General features: G+C 35.6%; 1 protein-coding gene across 50 annotated transcripts in view; it reads right to left on the minus strand.

The window, feature by feature from the left end:
* The window catches only part of RIMS1 (regulating synaptic membrane exocytosis 1), a 318,203-nt gene that overhangs the window by 59,981 nt on the left and 230,293 nt on the right, over nucleotides 1-27,929 (minus strand). For 21 of the 50 annotated variants that reach the window (XR_010429395.1, XM_064650149.1, XM_064650188.1 and 18 more), the window contains 5 exons: nucleotides 25,273-25,455; nucleotides 23,783-23,895; nucleotides 18,320-18,349; nucleotides 9,838-9,950; nucleotides 1,647-1,813 (listed from right to left, as the gene is read on the minus strand). Coding sequence is in view for 49 of the 50 variants with exons in the window: in XM_064650149.1 (XP_064506219.1) it covers nucleotides 1,647-1,813; nucleotides 9,838-9,950; nucleotides 18,320-18,349; nucleotides 23,783-23,895; nucleotides 25,273-25,455 (606 nt within the window). In the remaining variant the exon portion in view is untranslated. The remainder of the gene's footprint in view (nucleotides 1-1,646; nucleotides 1,814-9,837; nucleotides 9,951-18,319; nucleotides 18,350-23,782; nucleotides 23,896-25,272; nucleotides 25,456-27,929) is intronic. The other 29 variants (XM_064650171.1, XM_064650154.1, XM_064650191.1 and 26 more) reach the window with 5 other exon arrangements.

A 27,929-nucleotide genomic window follows, 5' to 3' on the forward strand; every position in this document is an offset into this window, starting at 1 on the left:
AGTTTTCTCCTCCTATTTCTACTGAAGGAATGGCACTATACATTTTGTTTGCTGTAATACCTGAATTTAGAGAAGATTAAAGCAAGCAAGCAAGAAGAAAGTGCCTAGTTTCTAAAGTAAGGATTCTGTGGACAGCATCAGAAAGGGAAGACATTTGAATTCCAATTACAGCTCACTTTACTGGTCTAGAGTGAAGCTGAACTGGAGCTACCATTGCAGACACTTCGTTTTGTACACTAGGTCAGCTAATCCTGTACCCAAGGTGCTCTGCTACTCATAAGAATGGAAGATTTGAGGATTTGACCCTAGGTTTCACCCCTTCCAGGCTCACATGAGGTTACTGGTTCTCCTGGTTCTGATATTCTGGAATCCTGAACTCAAGGAAAATTTCTGATAAAATCTGTGACATTTATAGGAAAAAAACCTGATTTTGTTGAACCTGCCAAAGATATTGTGAGAGGTTTAGCTGAGAAAATTCAATATCAAGAAAATAGAGGTATTTTGGTATGAATAAACCTTTTTTTAAGAGACAAACATTGAAAAGCTAGGACACAATGAAGTCAGCATTTAAGGACATGAATTGAAATGACTTTAAATACATTTACAGTTCCACTGCAGCATTCTGCTGGATTGTGGATTACTGCAGAGGTCAGGTTATACCTTCACCAATCTGAAACATGACTTTGAACATTCCTTAAAAAGAAAATGAGATGGACCTAGCTCAAACATAGAGGCCAGTTTCTGAGTTTCCCTAGCATCCCTTCCCATTGCATAAACAGATCAAAAAGTCTGCAGTTGAGCTTCTCAGATATTGAGTCTATCTAGGAGCGTTCTGAGGTGCTAAATGATGCCTTTTGGACTTTTATCAGACTGATTTCCTCATAAGGATAATTTCTTTTAGTTTCTAATCCTTCTTGTGTCTTATAACACTTCAAGTCAAATTTTTGCGAGTTTAGAAATTGGCAGATGTAATCAAAGACTACCAAGCCAATCTTTCGGCTGTTGTAGCTGCTGGGAGTTTTGTCATCAAGTTAAGTGAAAACAAAAAGTAATCTATGCATCTAAAAAAATTACTAAACCCAGAATAGATTAGCATCAAGGATGGAAGATATATTTGATTATTGATAATGCAAATGAATTAATCGACTTTTGAACAGGAGATATCAAAATTACTATACGAATACTTGTTTCAAATCTTGGAATTTATCATATACATGAAAATAGCAAAATAAAAGCAGGTAGGTAGGGAAAAATAAATAGACTGAGAGAAAGAGAAACCAAGCTTTTATGAGAAAAAATTGTTTAAATAAAAAAATCTAGTAATATTTCTCCTGTAATAGCTTACTGAGATATTGATTACACTGATTCTTGGGCAACAATGAGATCATAGCCTGTGGTCAAGTTCAACTTGCCATAAATACTTGCATTAATCTGTTATCTCCTGATGGGAAGTTTGCTTTCTGTTTTAGATGGACAACTGCAAAAATATTGTCATTTTAGGCCAGAAATAGAAGAAGTTAATATGTGCATAACATTTCTCATAAATTCTTATGTTGTGGTTATCTAGTTTCAAGGATTTATGGTTATATTTTGGCACTAAATGAAAGAGGGAGTGTGATATAATTGAAGCTGCATGGAGAACTCACCTGATCCTGCCCCGAGGGCGCTCAGATTGCTCTGACATAAAACTTGTGCTGCTGAGGCGTGAGGCACTGCTGGTTCTGGAAATGGCTGACACATCACTGACATCACTATCTGATGATTTGGCAGAGACGTTATCACAACTTCTGTACTGATCTGTTTGTATATTATACTAGAGATCAAGAAAAGAAAGGGTGAGGAGTCTCATCAGAACATAACACATTTATTGAGACAACAAATGACCTAAGTATGACAATTCTCTCTAACTGCTTTTAGATCTAAGAAAATTGTATGAAATTCAAAGAATTGCCTGCATTAAATAATGCCTTTATGTCTAGTGTGGAAATCAAACATTATTTATGGACTAAAGAAGATACTTGGAATAAAATACAGCATTGGAAATTAAATAAGCTGCTAAATACACTGGAACTACAATAATGAAATATTTATGCAGTGGACAGACATCTCAAGCACATGCATACCATCTATTTGACTACAGACTCTTTTTTAAATTTTTAAAATATTAAAAATATATGCTATGAAATACCTGTACAGAGTTAGTTTGGAACAGAATTGCATATAAGCCTGAATGAAATGTAATGCTACAAGAAGCTGATATTGGGAACTGATTTCAGTTCCTAAGTTCTATGAAAAAATTTGAAAAAGTACATTTTCTGTCTCAAAATATCTCTTTGCATTGTGATACTAGAGGACTAGCTAGGCAGAAAGGTAACTCAGCAAATATAGTATTTGTTTTCAGGCAGATGAGTTCCCTGATCTAGTTGCTTTTACATCCACACACGTTAGAACTAGCAGAAGACTCAGCAGGAGGAATATGTGGACAGAAGTTATTTTACCTTTGCTAACAGCTGAAGCTTGATTAGTTAAAATCAACTGTGACACCACACTGCCTATTAGATAATGCTCTTATTGCTGATAACATCAGTTAGACAGATATAAAAGGAGGCTTAAATCCTAGCAATGCCACCCTTACCTAAATTTTCACTCACATATACATGTGGATCAAATAATTCTCAGGTTCACAGAACAAAAACCCACTATCATTAGAGAGCAAGGTACTCTTGGCTGGAAAGCAACTTAATCAATGGCATACTTCCCAGGGTATGTTATGGGAAAACTATTAACATGGAGGAGAACTAGGCAGTTTTTGACATGACACTCTAGGGAGTTCATTTTCCAGATCTGTGCTCTGTAAAATCGCAAGACATAAAAGTTTGTTTATGAATCATACACAAATCTATGACAGTCTGTGAATATCCAAATTCCAACTAGGCACTGGGTTGCAGACTGAGTCAGTCAGGAAATGCCATGACTTAACTTTAAAACTCTGGCAAACATAAGCTTGAGTTTGTACAGATGAATGTATCAGGTCTCCTGTCCTCAAACCAGGTTTATCTTCTCCTGCTCCAGTGCCTTTCAGCAACTATTTTTGAGGTCTCCACAGCACACTTGGAAACCTCTTGGTAAAATATTGAAGATAAAATGAGGAAGTTACTAGGAGTAGAGAAAGGGAAGGAATAAAGATGATTTTAAGCACCAACTGTAAATATAGAAATCTGCAGAAGAAATAGAGATTATACAAATTAACTATCTCGGTGTGTTTTTCAGGTGTGTATTAGCACACTCTTTAGCAAAAACTTTTAGCAGTACCCTATAAGGGCCTTGCATTGGTTGACTGAATAAAAACAACTGCAGGAGATAAAGCTCTGCTTTACTAAAGGTAAATTTTCAGCTTCAAATACTAAATGAAACTCTGCAGATGATTTCAGAATAGCTTGGAGCATGATAACTTTGAGCTCAAATAACTTGTCTAACAGGCATTGACATGGAAACAGATGCAGCAGAACTCTGATTTAATAAAGTGGGTAACAGAGAACAGAAAGTGGGTAACAGAGGTAACAAGAACTTCTATATTCAAAAATATTTTCAACTACAGCAAGAATTTATCAGGAGGTTTTCTTTCCAAGTGACTTGGTGTGATTTAGCTGAGCATAAATGACCAATGGGATTCAGGTGAGACTACGCCGACATGTTTATTCAGATCAGCTTTTGGAAGCAGCTTGTAGAGTCTGTTAAACAATTTTGTTGCTTGTTGTCTTTCAGATTGCAAAATAACCTCTCCAAAATGGACACAAAGTATACTAATTCTTACCAGGTCTATCTCATAATAAGTTGTCATCTTTTTCTTATAAAGTCCAAGAGAAAATTCAAAGCAAGAATAAAAGCTATGAAAACTTTTTACTTAAGCTAATCATAAACCTTCAGAGGCTGGAAATCTGAATGGTTAACTGTTTCCAGTTTAAGTTAAACTGCCCCACTCCTGAGACAGCTTTGATGTTTAATGAAGAATACCTAAAAAATTCCTAAAGAATCCTTCAAGTTACTCCAAAAATGAGACATCTAAAAATATGAAAAACATCTGAACAAATAGAAAGATCTGGCTTTCCATTGAGCTAAACAGAATTGCAATCCGCAAAAGAAATCATCATCCCATTAAGTAATAAAATATATGTTGACTTCAGTGAAATAGGTATTTTACCCATCCTCTATATTTAAATTATATCTAGAAATTGTTCCTCTGTAGGTCAGGTTTTAAAAACTGGTTTTTTTTAAATATAACCAAGCAATCTCTCTCAAACGCATGGGGTTTATGCATGGTAAGAGACTGTCTCAGAAATACTTCAATGTTTTATTTGTATTTGCTGAAGACAAAGTGACTTCTCCCCTCTACCTTTGTAATGCTCAGTTGCTTTTCTTCCTCACCAAAAAGTCCATATTCTCTTTGTGCCTCTGAGTTTGAGAGTGCATACAGTGAATCTGCAATGGTAGAAGACTCATGTGGTCCCTGAGCAATCATGACATGCTGCTGGAGAAGGCTGACTCTCCCATCAAGGGAACCATCAAGTCCAGATGCAGCGACTTCCTCTTTCCTGCTAGAAGCCTGTCTTCTTTCTAAGTACTGAGGGAGGTGTAGGCTGCTGGCCTTTGTCCCAAACCACACCTGAATCTGGCTGTTTGTTTAGCACTCAACTTATGATTCAACAGCAAAATAACAAAGTTGAACTCAGTGGACTATGTCAGGACTTCAGTCAGGAAGAAGACTCTCTGTTTCACTTGTGCTGAATTTGCTCCACCTTTCATGGGCTGGGAAAGATGGGGAGGAGGGAGAGAGAGAAAGCATCAAGCACAGTCATGCAGCTTAGTGGTTAGGACACTAAGAGGAAAATTAGAGGTCCCAGTTAGTTGCGGTTTAGCAATTAAGCCTCATGAATGACTGTTCAGTATCAATATGAAACCATTTACTGTAAGTGAGGGCTATATAGGTATCATCACCCTGTCTGGCTCCCTATAGTCCAGCAGTCTGTAAAAAATGGAATTGTTTTGTAGCTATCAGACTGGCTTAAAAGACAGTTTTTCATGTGTTGGTAAAGAGAGTTTTGTGGTGAGATAGGAGACAAAGAAAAAACTGAATCCATGTCTTCTACTTGCCTTTGTATTGCAATCATACAGCTAGTGGAGAAAACATGGAACATCCCTTCCTAAATGAGATTTTCGTGGCATAACTGAGCTTTTCCTACCCCTTTATACTGCATATGAGGGCTGTAATTCCCTCAGAAACTGAAAACCTTTCCCTTCACAGAAATAGAGATTAGGACAAAAAGTGGCGATGATGGAAGTTAATGCAGAGTGCTACAATGTTTACATTTTGCTACTACTTCTTTGGGATTTACCTCTCCCTTCCCTTAGCTGCTGCTTCTAATCAATTCACCAACTTCTACAGGGGGCATACACTTTTCCTACTGATTTCCTACCCATACCTCATACAGTCTGATAATCAGTCATCTCAGCTAACAGATGAATGAAATTAAAGCAATTTTGAAGTTAATACTTTTCCCCTTAAAATATAAAGAGAAGTAAATAGTACTCTTCCACAAAGCAGTGATCTCTAAAATGAGAATATTTTACTGTTGCAATACACCTGAACTTATCATTCAGAAAAAAATATCATGGGCTAAGATCCTCTTATTTGGTATCTGCAGTGAAGTAATGCGTTCAGGTTTCCACCTGGGCTCAAAAGTAATATGATACAGTTCTACTGCAAAGCAGAAAACTGCTGCTCTTTATAGATTTCTATTTGCAATAAATTTCCCTGACATGTTATATTTAAATACTATATAATTTTTAAGCTTCAAAATAAAATATATGTTCCGTGTAATCACTTCTCTTTCAACTCTCGATCTTAAAGCTTATGAAATATTTCTGTTCCAAGGTGCATTATTGATCACATTAGGAGAGTTGCTGAAGTTTGCAGTAACTTTGATAGCAATTACTAAAGATTAGGTCTGGGGTTATAAACATTAATAGCAGCTAGTTTCAAATGCCCAAACTATCTGCACTCTCTGTGTCTGCATTACAAAGACAGTAGTCTATAAACAGTTGACATTCAGTTCTTCCATTCACTTTACCACCTGTGGAGCTGTTGCTTCTTCTACAGCATCAAAAAGGAGAAAAAGAGGTATGATGAACTGCAGATGTGTTAGCATCAATGGGAAGAACATAGACATAAACCAAAAGAGGGCACTTCACAAACACTTTTACAGCTCCTTAACAACTAACAATGTTTGCAATCTTATTGATTATAAGGCACATTTTGGAAGTAATTTAATAGTCCATTATAATTAAATTATCTTCCATATTAATAAGTATTTATATTTCTACATTTATCTCCCAAAACAATGAAGAATGCAAGAGTTCACAGCTTTGAAAATTGAAGGAGTGTGCCCTCCTTTGACTACAAAAAAAGCCCCAGATAACTAACCTCTACAAACGTATACCTCATTATGTGCTTAAAATGAGGGAATTAAATGAGAAAATTAAATGGGCATTAAAATGAGGACATTAACATGAGGAAAGAGAAAACCAGACCAGATACATTAAGGTCTAGATTCAGCCAGAGGTTCATGCAACTCTTGAGATCACAGCTATCTTTTGAGGCACCTTACTCTAACAAGGAATTTTGTCAGAAAACACTGACTCATACAAACGACCTTGAGTTGTATTACTGCTCACATAGGGTTCCTCTGAATGCTGCCAGGAATCACAGCCCAGCAGTCAGCACCTTGGTATGTTCAGGACTCATCACTGACTCCAACAGCATCTGTCTTAGGAGCAGCTCACGTAATGCTCGAGAGCCTACTAAGCATCAGTGATTCTAAATAACTATTCTCATAATTGTATCCAACTAAACTACTATGAACACTACTCAGCTTCCTAACAGGGAACAGTAAATATGGGCAAGTCAAACTATGAGGAAACTCCAGTGAAGCCCATGAGTTGAATGAATGGACCCCACTGAATTTTGTGAACTCCAACCAGTACGGGACTAAATCCACAGAGTGCCAGAAGACATATACAGATGTTGCAGAGCAGACATTTACCTATTCAAAATCCATTAATGGATGTTTAAACACAACTTCCATGGTGCATGCTTGGAAAACTATTGTTTGCTTACTGAGACTAGAAGACTGAGAAATTGAGTGGGAAAAGTTACAAAAATGGAAGAAATGCACCAGAAATGGACTGGAAATTGCAAAGGCCAGGTTACAATACCTCTGGAAAAAACCTTCTTGTTTAAATACAACAGAAAAGCTAAGGAATTATTTTGTATATGCATAATTAACTATTGCAAATGTCATCCAGTCCATACTGAGGGAAAATTTTTGAGAGGTTTAGAGAATTTTATATGTAAATAAAACAAGTATATTTGCAAATGCTAAAATAGTGGAAGAATCAAATCCATGTGAGCTGATTGCTCTGAAACAGAGAAGGGAATATTTTATCAATATGCAGCTCAGCATAATTTCTCTAATGAATATATTTATTTTCTGAAGCAATGGGCAAACACTGATACTTGGGAAAGAAAGAAGTGTTTCTGTTAAAAAGGGACAAACTCTGCTTTCAATGGCCATTACTTTACTAGTCAGTTAATATTTATTTTTCCCTATACCACTTAAGTTTTGTGTTTTGTTTTGTTTTGGGGTTTTTTTGTTGTTGTTGTTGTTTGTTTGTTTTTTTATTTAAAGTAACTCTTCTTCTGCAGCTTTCAAAGACTTTTCACAGATTTTGGCAGCAGAAACTAGATATAGTCTTCAGTTCTTAGAAGTCTCAGTCATCAGCATTACCGCACCACCTTACTACCTTTTCATTAGAGCTGCCTAACTCTTCATCTGTTTGGGTTATTTTCTTGACTCTTTCAGCATTTTCTCAGGGTAAAGACAGTAGCATAAGGTTTGCTTTGGTAACATTTTTAAAAGAATGACTATCACCATAGTGATATGAAGCAAATAGCTACATCACTGAATATAATAAAGAGTGTTCGAATGGGCTAATATAATTTCTTCTCAGCACTTGAAATTCATTCTAGTTTGGACCATCCACTCTAGGACTGAAGCATTATCATGTAGAAAATACATGAAAAGTTAAAGATTTAAACTCCAGGGCAACTAATTTATTCTCCTTACTACTGTTTTAGCATTAAAAAGAGTACATGCCTGTCAGAACATCAGGTGCTCAAAAAATATTTTTCTTATAACAACTGACAGAGAATTTGCTTCCTCAAAGTTGTCCTCATACTCTTGGAAAAAAATTCTGAATAAAAGAATTTTCAGTGTTCTTTTTATTTAGTACTAATCCCACTTTTAATTTTGATTTAACTTCCACACATACTTAAAAACAAAAGAAGATACTAGAAAACTCAAGATTCTAAAGGATAAGAGAAAACTGTAACATTGAAGGTTGATGTTTTCCAACAGGTATTTAACCATACATTGGTTAACCCATACAATCCAAATGAGAAAACTGGCCTTTGACTCTAAACAAACATCTCTGGTCAAATCCTGGTAAAAGTCCTCAGATTACATATTACCTTTCTCTCCAGCAAACTTTATCAACCCCAGTTTTACTGTTTTTTCTAACATGTTTATTGGTTGGGAAGTACTGCAGGGACAGCACATCTCACCTTTTTGCCCTGAGTGGACTTCTTCTGAAGGTAACGCCCAACCATCAAATGAGCTGTTCTAATTATACAAATTCTTGCTTCTGATAAAGGATCTCACTGGAAGTTTCCATCCCAAATATTGAGGTATTTTAATAGCACTCATACCCCACAATTTGGCAATTGAGGACCTAAAGCCTTGTTTCTCCTGTTTCTCTTCCTTTTGAGGAAGTTTTATGTTCACAATGAGGTGGTGTCAAAACAGAAACATTTGTACTAAAGTTGTCTGCATACTTAACTGCAGTAAGTTTTTTAACCAAACTTTGAAATTTATTACATATTACAAGTTAGATGCCCAATTTCCTATTTAACAATTCCAAAATAAATTTCTGATTTTGTTTCAGCTGAGTACCTCACTTATCCATTATTTTAACCTGTGCCTCCAGCAACATCCAGTTCCTCACAGTTTGATTCCTAAGCAGCAGAGCGGATGTGCAAGACATTTACAGCAATTTGTTTAGAAGCCTATACAGTTTAAATTTACAAGGTTATAGAATAATCATTTTAGCATTATCAAGAAAAAAAATCCTTTATATAACATCATTAACATAATTTTAAGTATAATTCATTATCACAAAAAATCTTTACACTTTTATTACAAAAGGAGATCAAATTAATCAGTATGTGTTTCAAGAAAGGAAATACTTCATCTATGATATTATTAGGATGCAAAAAATTATAGAAATATGAGAACAGCTGCATGGGATTGGATCTAATTCTGCCTAGCTCTCTACACATCAGATATCAGCAAGGGCCTAGAGTAGGGCCAACATACCATGATACTTTCGTGGCCTGCTTTTCCAGCCTCAAGGGATTTGCAGGCCAGGGCCTTCCTAAACTAGAGGTGACATGGCTTTGTTTAACAGCTATTGAAGGATCTTTCTTCCTTGAATTAAGTTTGAAGCGTTTTGTTATCTACAGGTTCCTTTTAGGTGACATCAAGGACTAAGTTTAATGCACATCAGAGGGGGGCAAAAATGATGTTAAAAAGCTATTACTTGAAGACATTTCTGCCAGGCTTTAAAACACAGTGTTCTTGAAGGTTATATAATATTTTAAATAAACAGGTTTATGCCCTCAATTTTCAGGCCAAAGTATCATTCCATTACTACTGACTTTACCTTGGTATATTGCTCACGCTCATGTTCTTGGCTAGAACCAGACCCTGATGTCTGATTATAACGGTGCACTTTCATTTTCATCTGTCTCGTTCGCTCTTCCACTACTAAGCTTGCTGCAAAAACACACAATGAAGATCAATTAAAAATAGTGAAAAATTTTTGGAAAAGAACAAATGGTTTAGCAACAATTTTAGCTTATTTCCATTTCCACGAAACAAAGAAATGTACAAACATGTAGAACAAGCAGGGTGTAAGCACAGAACAAGGGAACACTAATGTCAAGAAATCAACCATTTCCATTGCGAGAGTCTTTACCTGAAAATGGGCAGACATCCCAATTCCTACACATAATCAAGCTGGTGCAACAAATATGAAAAGAGTGAAAGAATTTAGCGGATAGGCTGAATTATAAACCTGTTAAATATTCTGGATGCAGGGGACATAAATCCATGATCATCTAACAATGTATTTGCTTAAATGTATAAAATATTACAATGGCATTCCAAGCACTAATCCATGGAACAGGTATTAAAATTTATTTTTAAAGTAATTAACTCCTACTACTATCTTGAAACATAACTGCTTGCCATAGCTACAGACTATTTGAGAGGAATAATATCTTCATTCAACCAGTCATATCAAAAAAACAGTATTTTTGTAGCTTTTTTTTTTTAAACAAAAAGTCCTCTAAAATCACTACTTTGCTTTCAAAGGTTCACCTTTATTTCAAATAATTTATTTTTTCTTATGTTTTAAATTTTCCTATAGCAGTGTTTTATTAAAAACAGAAGTCTTATCTTAAGCTTTCAAGAAGCCGGGGGGCTATAAAGAGCATTTTCTTCAATTCGAACAAGTTAATTAATTAACTCAATTAATTAATTAATTTTCAATTAATATTGACTGTGCCTGCCACAGGTAGATGACCTTGCACTAACAGAGAGAGTAGTGCAAAAGCCTCTGGGCTAAGGATTCCTTAAAATAAGTTAACCTTTGTGATAGTGAATAAATTTCAGAGGGGACTATGTATTCTTAAATTTGGAACACTGTAAATGCAAAGCAATACTGGAACTACAATACCATGAGAACTGGCTCTTTTTAACAGTTCTGGAACTAGACCCGAATATTCGTCAATAACTAAATCACAGGAGTACTCACTATGTTCATTGTGGTTTAACAGTTTTTAAGCTGGCATTTGTGGTCACATTTTTATTTGGGAAAACCTCCACAAAATCTTCTGCTTTTGGGTCAATCACGGATTTATATTACTCTCTCCAAAACAACTACTTTTGAAAGTCAAACAGCCTGCCCCAGACCAATGATGGGAGAGAGACAGCAATTTAAAAACTGCATGGAATCAACTTGCAATCACAAAATGCAGAGAATTTTAAAATAGTGGAAAATAAGTACTGTATCACATTTGTTAAAGATCTGTATTTGGAATTAAGAGGTACTGAACTTCTCATATGCGGCTTTTATGCTGTTAGTTAATGTGGCATTCTTTACACACTTATTTTTTTGTTTGTGCTTTGCAAGCACAAAGATACAAAAAAGCAGTCAGCTCAGGATTGGATATTTTAAACTGTATGTCACTGCCCAAATCATGATTGTGTGCACATTTACCATCTGTAAATGTGGAAATAACAGAATATCTATGTGCTGGTTCGGTATGAAAGAATATACAGAGCCATCACTGTGAAAAGTATGTTGCTTTCACATCCTCCTTCCACATTTCTTATTTAAAAATAGGAAAATTAAATACATCAATTTACATTAAAATTCTGCTACAAGTGCAAATTTAAGGCATGGAATAAAGTTATCATAATCCTCAATCTCCCACACGCAGAGTTTAATCTATCAAATTCTGCACATGCAGAATGTCACACTGGGCCCAGCAATTATTCCAGATGACTAATTATGTCAGTAAATGTGTACCTTAATTGCAATGAGTCCAGTTCCACCATCAGATATGCAGGCACAGCTCCAATTACTTCAATGGAAGTTGCATGGAGGTATCTGAAGGCAAAATTGAGCACTTTAGGTGAAATTTTTAAAGATGGCCTCGTATTTTAAGGACAGATATGAAAGGATTAAGATATATCAATTAGGGAGTGGAGTAAAAAATTTGATATCTTAATCCTGTCATACATGCACGAAATAGACTGAGGATATGAAATCAGAGGGAAAAATGAGACCCCTTTAAAAATTTAGCCCTATTTGTGTATGGTGCACAGATCAGAGTTACTCTAAAAAAATCACTCTTTCATTGTGTGAATTTTAGGTGCTTTACCCTGTCAACTGTATGTTATACTAAAGAATGTGTATGATATAATGTTAGTCTGTATTAGTTATGATGCCTGAGAAAGAATATTCTATTATGTGATGAAATGCTGTTTCAGAGATTATTAATGAAGTCAAGATTGGGTAAATCAACTTTAATTCTGTAATTCTTGATTTTTTGTTATGTTTAAATCCTCAATCTTAACACATTTATGTTCTGGTTTTCATTGTTAGATATCATTATATAAAATAACATGAGAACAAATTAATGGGGACTGTGAAGTAAATCTAAATTCTCTAATGGAGAAATTTGGGTTTGTGCATGGAATAAAATGGAATTTAGCACCAATTGGCTGTTAATTTATTTCTAAGCATGTAATTATACGAAACATTAAGTCTGCTCTAGAAAATACAGCTGTGTTCTTTTTAGCTTTGTTTACCAAGTACATCTGAGCATATGTTGTAGCTCAGTTCTGTGATGGAAAATTTCATCTGCCTGACAAGTAGCCCAGTATAACCTTTACATGTTAATCACAAGAAGCAGAAAAAAATCTAACACGGTAGCAAAAGCACAATAGGAAAACTGTAACAACCATAGGTAACAACACCATATGATCACATTACTTTCTTGGAACACAGCTGGTTACCACAGGTAACAAAAACTTGACACAAAAAATACTTCAGGAACTTAGCCTGCCTCTTAGAAAAATAGGGTATACTTTCTTTTAGAGCATCAGTATTTACAGAGTGCTTTTCCTAGAGGTCTTTAGAGGTAAGACTACACATTAATTTACAGATCAAAGCACTGTAATCCTAAAACCTTTAAATTGTACAGTGGCCATAGAAATTACAAACATGGAGATTTACCATAAGGGTCTCAAATTAATGGTGTAACTACAACTACTACAGTTTCATCAGCATCTTAATCTCTGGTGTCAGAAGTTATGCTGCAAAGAGCTATAACTCTGACCTTTTCAAGAGCTGATGATTCAGATGTGAGATCAATCAGTAAAAGAAGTAATTGAAAAAAGAGTGCTCATTGATCAGACCACTTAAATAAGGGGTCAGAGTTTATAGCCAAAGATTTTACTACTGTTAAATCACGCGAAGTTTGTAAGACAATAATGTACATAAAGAATCAAGCCATGCAGGAGAGAAAAGACAGACATAGGAATGGAATCAACATGTTGTATTTGAATTCCATTAATTTATTTATAAACCAGTCTGACTCCTGTAATCCCAGGTGTACTGGGTCTGACTGGGATGGAGGCAATTTGCTTCACAGCTGCCTGCGTGGTGCCAAGGTTTAGAGTTGCGACTAAGTGTTGATAACACACTGATGTTTCAGCAATTCCTGAACAGGGCTTGCATAGCACCAAAGCCTATTCTATTTCTCATGCTGCAACCCACCATACCATCCAGGCTCCCCACAGCCCCAAGTAGGCTGTGAGAGGAGACAGGTGGGACAGCTGACCCTAACTGACCAAAGGGACGTTCCATGTCATATAGCATCATCATCAGCAAGAAAACTGGGGGTAATATACAATATGCAAGTCCATAATACACTACTTAAAAGAAGTAGGGAATAAACTAAAGAAAATAGCTACAGATCTCATTTTCAGCCTACTATCTACCCTCAGAGAAAATTAGGACTAGCTAACAGTTGTTTTTTCTTAAAGGAGAGAGACACTTAATCTTTTTAACACTTTATCTGTTTACTAAGACTTTATGTACTAGTAATACTCCTTTTAATATGTGAGCACTATGGTAAGATTTATAGTTACATCTGAAGGCATCAACTAGTTGACAGCCCTCATTTTTATTCCTATCCTCAGAAAACTAGTATGGGCATGTTTCAACCCCTATCTGCTGTTTAACTGATAGAGAAGTTAGACCTGGCTAGAATCCTAACTGTTCAGAATACATGCCACCTTTTCAATTATGTACAAAATAACACAACAATAATACTACAAAAACAATATACTATACTGATGTATTAAATGTAGTAGGGCAGATAACATTTTTCTTTTTTTTTAATAAAACTATTGTAGACAGAATGTATCATATGGCACATTTCTGCTATCCACAGAATGTGAATCAAACCATTCAAGAAATGTGATTTTAAAAGAAATTAAATTTGCATTGGCATCAACAACAGACCAATTCTATGAAAATTAGTGAGAACTAAAAAGCAGCACTAACAACAGCAACCAGCACAAAAGAAACTGAAGTATTTTTAAGGCCTAAACTTCTCTATCTAAGGTTTGAAAGGGGGTCTAAACTTTAAGAAATTACAAAATTTCTTAAATGTCATGATGCTATAAACAACCATCCATTAAGCTGATAGCATAATGTATGGAAACTATGTGGGATCATTTAAATAAGGATTGTACACAGGCAGGAATACTGAACTAGCAAGCAACAGTAAAAATCCTATACCTGCCTTTCTAGCTCTAGTTTTTAATTCCTGTGCTTCAACTGTTTAGGTATCCACCTCTTTCATATTACAACAATCATCAAAAAGACTCTACATTCTGCAGACTTTGGAAAACAGTGACTCTTGTCAATAAAAAACATCTAAAAAGAACCCACTCATACACTTGACAAAAAAGGTTGGTAAAGTCAGATAAGTATTAACACATACGTTTAAAAAGTCAGGTGGTTAAGCATAGGAACAGTTTTCCATCACTTGCAGTATTAAGTGAAAGTGTCTAAAAGGACACTCGTGTTCAAACCCAAGCATGGGCTTAATGCCAGAATGACTGGTGACACTATCTGGTCTGTGATTAAAACTGATAATCATACTTGTCTTTTCTAGACTACAGAAAACCTATTGATGCCTCAGCACTGGCTGTACCATTTTCTGTAATGGTAGAGTCTACAACAAATACAGAATTTTCTCTTGAGCCACTCCTTGTTTCTGCTGAAGATGACCAAGACAGAAAGAGGAGGTGTAGGCAAACAGCACAACTCGGGAAACCTCCAAGTCTTAACTGCACTATTAAATGTTTGAGTAAGCTACATAACAAGAAGAAATTTGCATCAAGATTTAAGATAGCTGTAACTCTTTCCAGAACATATCACACATCCTTTATGATGCAAACTTCAAAGGAAAAAGTTTAGAAGTGTAAAATGACAGAAAGAGTGCTTGGATAAGGAAGCTACTGAGAAGTAAGTTAAAGTGAAAATTTATCTCATAAAGACTATTTTATAGTAACAGTGTTTCTGGGGCAAAACCAGCATGTTCTAGCAGGGAAACAGAGAATTGCACTTATCCCAGAAGCCAACAGAGGTCTGACCTATTCTTTAGTTTCAATCTTCATAATCAGTAAAAAAGCTGAACAGTGACAAACAGCTACAGCCATAATGCAGCCTAGAAGCATGTACACTTAGCCTTTCTACTCAGCAAAAGCCAGGAGCTTCATCTGTCTGTGCTACTTAGATGCTCTGTGGATAGGAATCAGGGGGAAAAAACTATCTGGTTTGAGGAACTGAGAAGTGGCAGCTGAAGAAGAAACTAGGCAGAACTTATGTCCATAACAAAGGCAGGGGAAAAAAGCCATGGTGTGATTTGGATGGGAGAATCCCCTAGTGTAGAGCTGGCTGTGTGGCATAGAAAAGAGAATTCACACTAGTGTTGGACCAGGATGATCCATTTCAGAAATAACACAGAGTCTTCAGTTTATTTCTGGTCATCCTTCAAGGTGAGTTTTGCAATATGCAGGCACAAAATATCCTTGTGACAGGTTTCACAACTATAAAAATTCAGAGCAAAGTCTACCATGAAATTGAAAAAGCATACAAAATTTTGGAATCATGAGCAGATAAATGTTTTGAAACGTAAGGTTAGTAACACTGAAAAATCAATTTGTTGCTAAGATAAAGAACTTGTTACAGCTTCTTTGCATAAACAACTTTGAAGAGTACTTCATGTCAACGTGCAGATATTAAGGGAGATGGCTCTGAAGCCTGCTCTGCAGCCCTGGTCCCTCTACCTGACTAGAGCTGCTGTGTCTCCTTTAAGCTTGTGCACACGGATTTCCTTTCCATGGGAGCTGATACTGCTCTGGACCTCCTCCCAGTCAGAATTAAGGCATGACCAAAGCACATAGTCAGACTTCCAAGCTGGGAAATGAGCTTGGATCTCCCAGTACACACAGAGGCATGGTGGCCATCTTGAGTTTCAGAACTGACTCCAGAGGGAAGATAAGCCAAAATAAAAACCTGAACTGGCAACATTCAGTTCTTCCTCAAACATTTTCAAGGATGATCCACACAGAAGTTTCCATTTAAAATGAAACAACATGAAAACAAACACAAATCTCTTAAAATTTGGGAAAAAAAGTAAACCACTGGTTTTGACATCAAACCTAGTCAGCATTTTCATAATCTGCTGAAGACTTTCAACCTTTCCCATTGATAACGTGGGACAGATGCTTGATTGCTTTGTTGCAGATTTATCTGGTCAGTGTTGTTCACATCTGTAGTATATGCTTTCCCTCATATTTCTGTCTCTTCTCACATAATATCCTGTAATTGCCCCATTCTCATCTCCCATTCACCTACTGTCTATTCTTTTAACCTCTTATCAGAAGTGACACTGGGCTACTAGTGTAAGTCAGCTCAATTTAAGATGTTCATGGTCCCCCAGAACTGCCAGCACTCTGCCTCTTCCCTCTTCTCTTCTTTTGCTCAGCTCTTTTCTGCCTCTGGGTTGCATCTGCAATCCTTGAACCAGAGGAATCTGCATGCAAATATGCCACCACCTTCTATACACGCCCAAATCTTGGGCCAGATCCATCCAAATCTTGTGGAAACAAGTTTTTTTACAAACCTGTTACAGGCAGTCTAGTTTGTCTGCATAAAGTCCATTGTTTTAAACAAAACACCATCCACTGCAGCCCAAATCACAGGACAAGGTTTGTGAACTTGAAAGAGGCATAATCAACAAACAGGTAAGATTGATTTGTACTGTTCTGTTTGAGAAAAATACAAATATTGAAGAAAGCAAAAATGACAGAAATAATTTGTAAAAACAACCACTCTTAGCACTTTCTTACGACATTTCATAGTATACTCCTAAACCTGCAAAAACAACCTGTGATTGCTAATGCCTAAATTAAATATTATTTCTTTTTCATCTTTTTTCTAGCATTATTGTGAAAACATATTCGTGTATGCTTGGCATCGGGGTTGGAATGTATAGCTAGTAGAGCAGCTGCTGTATTTTTACCTAAGCATTCACCCTTTCAGAAAGCAAAAAGTAGAAGGAAATTCCTTGAATCAAGTTCAACTCACAGTTTGGCTTTGACCCACCAAAGCCTGTATTCAGATCAGAATTTCCTAAGATGTGCAGGACTCAGGAATAAAAGTTAGAAAAGGTTAATCTGCATTATTAATGTTTGTGCAGCATAGTATTTTGCTTTTTAAATTAAAAGGTTGGGGTTTTTTTCTTTTTTTTTCTCTCCAAACTTCATTTGGATTTTCATATAAATTCTACTTTCAGCTAAAAGGAAAAAAAATAGGATATCTCTGCAATGTGGCCTTTAAAGACATGACAGACTATGCTTTGCATTTCAAGGGACAGCCTTAGATACCTGTTGTTTGATTCACTGGTATCAGCACAGACATGGAGAACTGACAGGAGGTCAAATTCATAGGAGGTGAGCACCGTATGTCTGCCCCTAGAAACTTGTCCTACATCAGGATTTACTTTCTGAGTGTCATGGGATTGACATGCAAATAGAACATAGCTCAGAATCTCTCTACATATAAAGGATAGTTTCTGTCATTGTCACCTCCAACTGATCCTAGATGCACATCTGCGAAACATTCTTCACAGATATCAAGGGCCATGGCTGCATCATTAGAAGCAGATACTGTGCACAAGAACAGTTGAGGAAAAATCTTAATTCTTTGTGTGAACTTTACCTCAATCAAGTACCTTCTGAGCCTTGTAAAATATCATAACTACTCCTGTTAAATCCAGTATATTGCATTTCAATAGGAACATGAAAAATCACAAGAGAAACCATTTTCAGATTTTAACGAGGGGCATCAGATTAGCAAAGAGATATTTGAGAAAGAACTTTTTCACATGCCAAACACTGTTAACTAAATATTACATACTGACGTGGCATATATTGAGGGAAAAGAGAGTATCAACAGTTGCCAAACATTTGTAAAAAATTACATAAATATTTACCTTTTGTGGGAGAGTTAAAAGTCGCTTGCTCTTCAATGAATTAAATGCACGGAATGATGGAAACAGAAAAAGAAATCAGCAAATTTAAAGTTAGATAACAAAATGTGTTACATGTGACAATGGCACGTACAGTAGGCAGTACTCCAGCATATGTAAAAGTAATGTAGAAAATTAAAATGATAAACCATGAAAAATAATAAAGCCTATGACTTTTTCTTTAAAATTAAGAGGAACAATGAAGTTACAGAGAACCAGATTGTGGAGTCTTTAAGTATTCTGCTAGAGCAGTACCATCATACCCAAATTTAAGAATGACATAAAAATCTTAAAATTGCTTTAAGTATCATTGTCCCTGAACTACACAGTACTATTTTCAATTCTGAAGCCTTTTCTGCAATAATGAGTGTTACAAATTTATTTTCTATTAATTGAAATCTATAATGCTCAATAACCACTGGACTACTGAAAATCAGTTTTTCAGGCAAATATACAAGACTATGAGGCTTGTACTTATTTGCAAGAGTTAGCAATGCTAAAAAGAATGCTCTCCAATGTGAGTAAAGATTCCACAAGCTGCCTCAAATATGAAGTGCCACCTATTAATTTAAAAATAAAACCAGATATATGAAGACAAAACAAACAACACTGAAAGTCTGAAATCTAAAACTGAGGTGACTTTTTCTTTTTCTTATATGGATAGACCAGAAAAAAGATTTTAACTGAAAAGGTTTGATCTTTTACCTTTACCCCAACCATACTCTCACTGCAATGACATTTCAATGATCAAGTACATATAAACGGAACAGTTTTCACTAGCAACTCGGTTTTTGGGGTTTTTTTAGGATCTTAAATTGGTTAAATATAAAAAGATACTTGCAACTCAATGTACTATTTGACAACATACTGATTTTCTGTACAAAGTTATCATTCTTATTCATTAAAAAGGAAATACAGGGCATCAAAACAATTCCTCTGAGACATGACTCCCATTGTATATATATTACACATATGAACTTTATACGTGTAATCCCCGTTCAGCACCAGCAGAATGTTCATGTAGTTTTTCCTCATGTAACAACAGTAGCACACATGCACTTCACCCTGTATACAAGCTATGTACAAAGCTTGTGCAGCCTTTTCCAACATAAGCCAATATACAGCAATACCTAATGCTGGACGCACTTCTGCTTTTCTCAGTGTCACTCCATAAGGCCTATTGCCACTGGAAACACACACAAACACCCTACTTCAGTTATGTTTGTAGATGTTCTTTACGTTTAAAAAGACTATTAATTATCACAAACCTTACTCTCATTATAGGACTTCTGAAATAGGAAACTACATTGTTGAAGCTATTAAAAAAGAAACCACGCTGTGAAGACCCAAATAGAAGCAGACAGAGGGAGAAAGACCTGTTTTGCAAGAATTAGCCTTGAAAGACTGTTTCTATACTACAATCATTGTATTTATATTGTTGGTCCATAAATTTCAATAGTAAAGAGTATTTTTTTGTTATTTACTTGCTAGATTTCCTACTATAATTCCTACTGTTATCTACTACAGGTAAAAAGAAGTGAAGGAAAAAGTTCCAGATCTTCAGGGTGTATTAATTTTCTTGATCAATACAATGATTAACCATTATACAAAAGTGCAGAGACCCACCCTCAAATCTATTCAAGCAAGAATCCCTATGATGTTTGATAGCTGCAATGACAGAGGACAGACTGAGTAAAGATCACAGAGGTGTGCTTTATAAAGAAGTATCATTTAAACACAACGCAACTACATCACAAAGTTGTTTTAGAAACAGCTGAAAAACAAAGTCAACCCAGAATCCCCACCCCCTTAACAATTTGCACAGTTCCACTCAAACATGATGCAAATAAAAAAAACCAGTGAAGCAAATCTCTTACAGCTCAGCACAGAATGACATATTGAGAATACACCATTGTCTTTACCACGGCTTAGAATTTCACTGCTTTAGTCACTGAGCCAAAACATCTTCATAGCATTAGGTCCTTTCATAAAATTATCAGTTAACACAAAAAAAATCAAAACCACTTCTTCAGTAACATAAGATAGGGTAATGACTATTAAATTGTGATGTCTTGAAAACACACACAGACTCATCTATACATGACCAACTTCCAATATTAAAGCATCTCAAGTCTTTTAGATGCAATAATATCCCAATGTGTCTCGGACTCTAAGAAATACTGTTGACAGGGTTGTAAAGGAAAGAAATACAACTATGACTTCCTTGAATACTACTGTAAGGAAAATAAAAATCATATTGCCTAAAAATTACAAAAGCCTACAATCCTAACTGCAACCACTTTAAAATGTCTGCGCGCGCTGGAGTTGCTAAAAATATTTAGTTGGAATTGTCTCAAATGAAAATAACTATGCCCCTCCTCTATTCCAAAGCTACACAAAGCTGTTCTCCCTTTTAAAACATAATACCAAGAAGCCTTTTCTTTTTTTGCCAGTGTGCATAATAGTGCTGTTTTGAGGTTTTAGTCCTTAAACTGGATTTTTCTCTACATTTTTTTCTCTGTTCCTGATCAGCAGTACCAACTCTATTTCTATAATGGCATAGGGAGCACTACTTTCGTCTTCTCTGTACCAACTACTTCTGTGGTTTTTATTTTAAATAAAGTACCTTGTAAAACTATCTTATGTTCTCATAAGTTGAAATTTTATGATTTTCAAGCTGCCAGCCAGAGTAGTAACTAAGACAACATCATCTGGTAGAGACAAGGAAACAATCTTTTTTTAGTTCTAAATTTGACAACAAAATGGAATGTCTGAGATGCAATGTCAGTCCTTAAAGAAGCCTTATTAGCATGAATATGATCATTTGACATGATAGGTAAAGATTAAGAGTCAAAATATCGCTCTGTTTCTCCAGATGAAAACCGCTACCAGTCTCTTGCTCCTTCATTAACTCTCATTATTCCATAATGAGAGCTTTAAAGAGTAATAAAATTACTTTCCTGGATTCTTCTATGTCTCCTGAATATGCAAAGAGCAAATAAGGAGACCATCCTTGATATACAGACACATAATCTTTTTACAGCAATCACTGACTTGTATAACAGACTTAGATTCATAGATGTATCTATTTAGATGTATATTCAACCCTCACCGAACAACAGGATTTGTATAGAGTGTAAAGAAGTACTTTACTATAAAAACGATACTTTATAGAATATCATACAGGTTTTCCTGGAAACGCAGGATGTCAATACTGACCATCAAAATGTAGTTTCATTTGTAAAGGAAGAAAACACATTTTGAAATATTTCCTATGACATTTGTATATAGCACTACATTTTGACATCATCTCTATCTATGGTGACTGTGAATTTAAACCAATAAAGACACAATGCAGTTTCAAGTACAGTTAATGTAAATCTTTTACAGAACTCAGAATACTTTGGATTCAGTCCTATATTAAGGTCAGATCACTTCTAGTCACTACATTTGACACTGATATTCATTTGACAGGGATTAAAGAGATGAAACTAATATTAAAATTTGAGTAAATACCGTGGTCTCAATGCCTCACTGAATTTAATTTCTTACAGTAGTATAAAGTTAGACATACTAGCATATTTAGTTCAGCAGATACTAACAAAACTATTTAGAAACCTTTTATAAAACTTATTCAATTTACTACTTCTCTGCAAATACATTCTGAGCCTGAACAGAGTATTAAATGTGGGTAAAATCAGAAAACCTCCCTTTCAGAAGCACAAGTCAGTCACTTAGAAAAAATCAAAGTACTGTGTAGAGAAGGAAATCTCTTTAACCTTTAAATCCATTTGTTGTATTACAGCCATATGACACCGGTGGTATGATATATAACAACAAAGCAAACAATATGACGCATCCTACTCATGTATTTTATGTATAAGACACAAGCTTATCAACCACAAGTGTAAGCAAGAGTTCACTGAAACAGCATTACTTTACACGTGTTCACAGTATCGACAACTTTCTAAACTCAGAGAAGCTTTAGTCTTCTGCTCAACTTTCTTTTTTTCTTTCCTCTTCTGTACACATCCCATCTCTACTCAGTTTCACGTTAAGTTCTACATGTATTTCCAATGCCTTCAACAAAACAACAAACTCGTATTTCACTCTCACATCGGCTATCAAGAACAGCACAAAGATGATATATGAGTATCCAAATAAAAGCCAACTTAAAATTAACTTAAGAGCTGATTCATCATTATATATTGCACCAAGTTCTGAAATTGAAGAAGAAACATGAAAATTGAAATTCATTACTTATTACATTTCCCTAAAAAGCACTCAACTTGCTAATACGCAGAAACTGCAAATGTAGTTTGTAATTAGTTTATAATTCAGACAGTTTTAGATTCACTACAAAAGGACCCGAATGTAAAGTTTAAGGTTATTAAAAGCCACTTATATTAGCATATTTATAATTCAAAATAAATACATTTATAAAACGAGTACGTTTTATATGTGCTAATTGAAGGTTTAGTATGTCATCACCATAATATTAATGCAAACTGATTCTGTGTTAATGCAAGCCATCATACACGAAAACCCCAGTGGTAATCTGTCATGATAAGGCCATCATGGTCAGGCAACATCATCTATCCAAGAGTGTGATTAATACACAGTTCTGTAAAGCACTACAATATTTCATTAGAAGCATTTCTTTAATTTCCACATAAAAGAAAACCTTGTGGTATGTGGCAACCAAGCAGTTGTTTGCAGTCAATGTGAAAACAGGGTTTTTAAAACAGAGAAGAAAACATGGATGTGCAAATATTAGACATTGCGCCACTTCATTTTACCATAATAATTCATACTCTGTATGTTGCTAGAAAAGGAAACAGCGATGTACATATTATTTGATATGAGTATGTAAAACACATCTTCTACAACCATTAGGTCTATATTGTCTTTTTCATAAAAACAGCGGTCTTTGCCTGATCAGTTTATTCTTAAGCAGGAAAGGGCTCGTGACCTGTACTTTAACATTTCCCATGGTGATTATTTTTATTCTTTACTCACTGAAGTATGAACTCCAGACAAAAACCAGATTTGTGATATTTATTAATAATCTATGTTAATAATGCACAACAATAAATATAAACCACAAAATAAGAAATGAGAAAGACTGTCAAAATGTTGCTGTTTTTTTTAGCTGATAACATATGAGATATGTGTTGGAAACTACCATGACTAATAGAAATTTTAAACATAAAATGGTACTAGAAAATTAAGGCAATTAAACCATATGTAACAATAACCCACCAGTCAAACTCCACTAGATTTCCCAAACTAAAAATATGCTTTCATTCTCTTCTATTGCTTTATTGATAGAAATACGGCATTGGGCACATAGGTATGCAAGTAGACTGAGTAAAGAAAGGTAAGAAATCAAAGAGTTTGAGCTGTCATAAGCTCATTATTTGATACCTTGCTCTATACTGCCACTTCTTACTGGAACTTGCGGTAGTTGTCTTCCCCTACGACTGCTGAAGGATGTGTCTGCAGGAGGAGACTGTGTGGGACTTCCTTGTTGATGTGTTCTGCAAATGAAATTAAGATAAAAGTGAAATCAGTCAAATGAAGAGACTTTTTATATTCTGAATTTTAAACACATATTAAGTTGCAGATACTGAAGATGGGTGTGAAAAAGTCTGCATTTGGTCTATGCCATATGCATATACCCAGGTCTAGATATCTGGTAAACTTATAAGGCATCACATTTAATTTCTCTAAGTACCTTTCACTAAGAAGAAATTACTTCCTTTGATTGATTTGGGGTTTTTTTAAAATTTATTTGTTTGTGGGGGGTTTTTTGTTGTGTTTTTCTTTTATTTCCTTTTTTTCTTTTTTAGATAAAGTACTAGTCAAAAACCGTTGAATGAAAAGCACTAGAAGTATTTATGATTATGACTCACAATTTATACATTCTTCTGCACTGGTTCAAGGGCAATACAAAATGCCACCTCTGTGTCTCATTAAGTTCAGTATTCCCTTTGTGCTGATGCAATAATTGCTCAAGGCCACAGAGAACTGGACAGCAAGTATCGATTCCCATAGGATAGCATGTGGCTTTTCTTTGAACTCAAAGGAAAAAAACCTTTAACCTTGGTATTGGGGTGTGTGGGGTGTGTGTGTGAGTGTATCTGTGTGTCATGCAAAGCATGTATTAGAGTTTTAATATTTATACCTAAGTGAATATCCTAAACTTCTTTGTTGAATTCTAACTAGCACTATTTCAGAACAACGTGGCTACTTGATTTCTTACATATAGATGCAGCTTCTGAGTTTAACACATCAAACACCTTCAGAATGCTGGCATTTAAAGTAAGTATGGGCACCTATAATAACTATGGGGAAAAGGTCTAAAAAAGTAAAACAAAGATGCGAAGCAGCTGACCACTGAGGAGAGCCTACTATGAAATGTCCTTGCCAGTTACAGTAATATCAGATTCACTATAGTGGATAAGCACTGTTCATCTACTACACTAGGGTTGGAAGTAGATAATTTATAATTTTAAGTAACACATTTGTGCAAATTCAAAATACTGTTGGCTTTCACCACATAGATCAACTGACTTGTAACATCAGCTTGTAAGATCAGTTAGCTGTGTGAACAGCACATGATTTTCTGCACAGTGTTTAAGAAAAGTATTTTGATAATTTTCAGATGGATACAGAACAAAACACAACAATGGAGGGACATAACACAGCAAACCTTTTACTTAGCATAACTACTTAAATTCAACAGCAAGAAATACCATCTGGATGGTGAAGATAGATGGCATAAAGGATATGAGAAGAGGATAATCTATAGTGCCAGAATGAGTGAACGTGCCAAGTATGCTCAGAAAAGTACAACACCACACTGAAACCTGGGAGGCAGAACATGAAGGCTATGCTGTACACATAATAGGAACCTTGTCAGAAGTGGAGAAGGTGGCGCCGACCCTCCGGATGCTAGGTGATGTACAGAGCATAAGGGTTTGATACTAGACTGCTCACTCGACCTTGAGCGAGTGTGATGTTTTCCCCTAATGACTGGCTGTTCAGTTGTTCGTGGGGTTGGAAGTCCCCTTCTAGAAAGACATGGTAGCAGACCCCTAAAACATCAGTGCCAAAAAGAAACTGTTCAGTTGTTAGCTCCAGGCACATCTTCCCCTGCCCCCCTCCATCAAAGAACATTGCAAATCCTGGCTGTAGGACCAGGACTGACGTTTCAGATAGAAGTTATTAATTATGAATGCAAATCTGTTTTCAAAATGACAAACTGCAGAACACTCACCACCGCAGATACACATGACCCTAATTTTGGAACTGTTGAACTGCACTGCTTATAGCAGAAAGTTGGCCAAAAACTCTAGCTGCACCTTAAACACAGCAAACACAAGCTAACAACACATATGACGTAAGGACTAGACCAGAGTAGGCTGTGAATACCTAGTTTTATCACAAAGCATTTCTGTTTCTAAAACATACCTTTTACCTTTATTAAAAATACTAACTGCATTTCAATTAGTGTCCTAAAAAAGGACAATATGGAGGCACATACGTAATTCCCTGTTTCCCCAACAGTTTGAAATAAGAAATCTATTTAAGTATCTGTAAGTACTAAAACAGAAATATGGTTCTGAAGGAACTATAATGAAAATAAATTATATTATGCAGTAAAATGATTAATCATGTTAGCATAATAAAGCATAATTAATACTAGTTCAGTAATTGCACAGACTGCAAGTAAAGGATAAGCTGAAACATTTCAGGTTTGTAGAGTGCCAAAGTATTCTAAATGTGCCTTTTTACTCTTCCCTGGCTTTCCAACAGTGCAGCATTTTGTAAATGGTACTACTATATCTGCTGTTATTTCAGAAATTTCAACGGCTTGTGACATTATTTCGTTGTGGGGTGGTTTTGCTTGGGTTCTTTTTAATTTCTGTAGACTCACACACCCAGAATAACTTTCCCACAAAATACAGTCAAAGTAACCAAGGAACTGTCTGGTTCATATGACTATCATACACTAAGAAGTTATCCTAAAAAAAACCCTATATATGAAATTACATGCAGATGCCTACCAAGGATAACAAACAGGTTTTGATTCAAAACCATTTCATCAGTAACAGTTTATGTGGAAGACCAGTCACAATGCAAAAAATTCAAGATTCTGTTGCCATTGCTTATATTCTCTCTTAAACCCTAACACTTCTTCAGCTTAACTCCTGGCTTGCCCTGGTGATAACAATGACATTCTTGAAGAGACTGAATCTGCTGATTCTGAAAGATGCTTATGATAACGAAGATGAGCTGAGTTTCTGAAAATGCCTGTTGCTCCATGCTGAATGTAAAAGTAATCTATCCTAACTGTTGCACATAACCAGCTTTTAAGCATCTGTTTTATCAGATGTCTAAACATCATAACATCCATAAGGTAAATATGGATCCCACTCAGTATCAGAAACTTCTTGTTTGCTTTTACTATGAATAAATGCTTCAATCTAAAAAAGTCATCATGTCCTCAGTTCTGATATTTTTAATTTTAGAGGCTAAATATCCTGGAATTTATTTGAGAGCCTACTGAAACACTGTGAGTTTGTCCTGCCATTACAGAACAGGACAGGACTTACCTGCAACTCAGAAACTTATCTCCTTCTCCAGTAATACTCTTTTTACAGACATGTCCCCTTCCAAGAGAAAGACAGAGGATCTACTTAACTCGAAGATAAATAAGGCCCAAGATTTGCATTAGCTGGGTTATTACAATGAGATGAATATGCTACCTGGGGTGCAAATGAAAAGAGAGCTAAAAGGCAACTGAAGAATAACTAGAATGGATTTAAGGACTTGCTGGTCTAGGAGAAAGATCTGTTGCTGGAAGGAAGAAGCCTGCAAATGGCTGATCTCTAGAATGAGACAAAAAGGAACAAGAAACAAGCATGGGAGACAATAAGGTAGTGAGAAAATGAGACAGAACTGAGATAAGAAGTATGAAGAGGAGAGGAATTTGGGGAAAAAATGATACCTGGTGAGAAATGAGACTGCAATGAGCACATAACATGTGTATCTCATCTCCAGGTTCCTCACAGAAGGTGGGAACACTGCAAGGAGAAAACTTATTAATTCAGCTGGCAATGGTCTACAGAGGAATCCTACAGGTTCCACCTCTGCCAGCATACCAGAAAACTCAAATTTCTTTCTCTTCAGACAGGCGCCTGAGTGACACATATTAAATAAAACATGCTGCCACCTAAGAAACTATAAAAAAATCCTAAGAATAAGACAGCATCACCAATCCAGTGCACCGCTGGTATCGTGTCCTATGTAAAATATAGAAAATACAGTTAAAAACTGTATGTATCCTAGCATATATGACAGGTAACGTCACATCTGGCATTTCTGGAATGTTTAGTTAGGGCCGAAAGAAAACATTTTAGGATTGGGATGAACCAAATTTTACAAGTTTTGCTCATTCAGACAAGAACAGAAAATGCTGGATTTTCATGTAATCTCAGTCCATCTGAACATTTTACTGAATTCCATCTTGAAGGCTTATCTCATTGAATTAAGAGAAGGTTTAGGT

This window comes from Pseudopipra pipra, chromosome 3, assembly GCF_036250125.1.
Source record: "Pseudopipra pipra isolate bDixPip1 chromosome 3, bDixPip1.hap1, whole genome shotgun sequence".
NCBI lineage: Eukaryota > Metazoa > Chordata > Aves > Passeriformes > Pipridae > Pseudopipra > Pseudopipra pipra.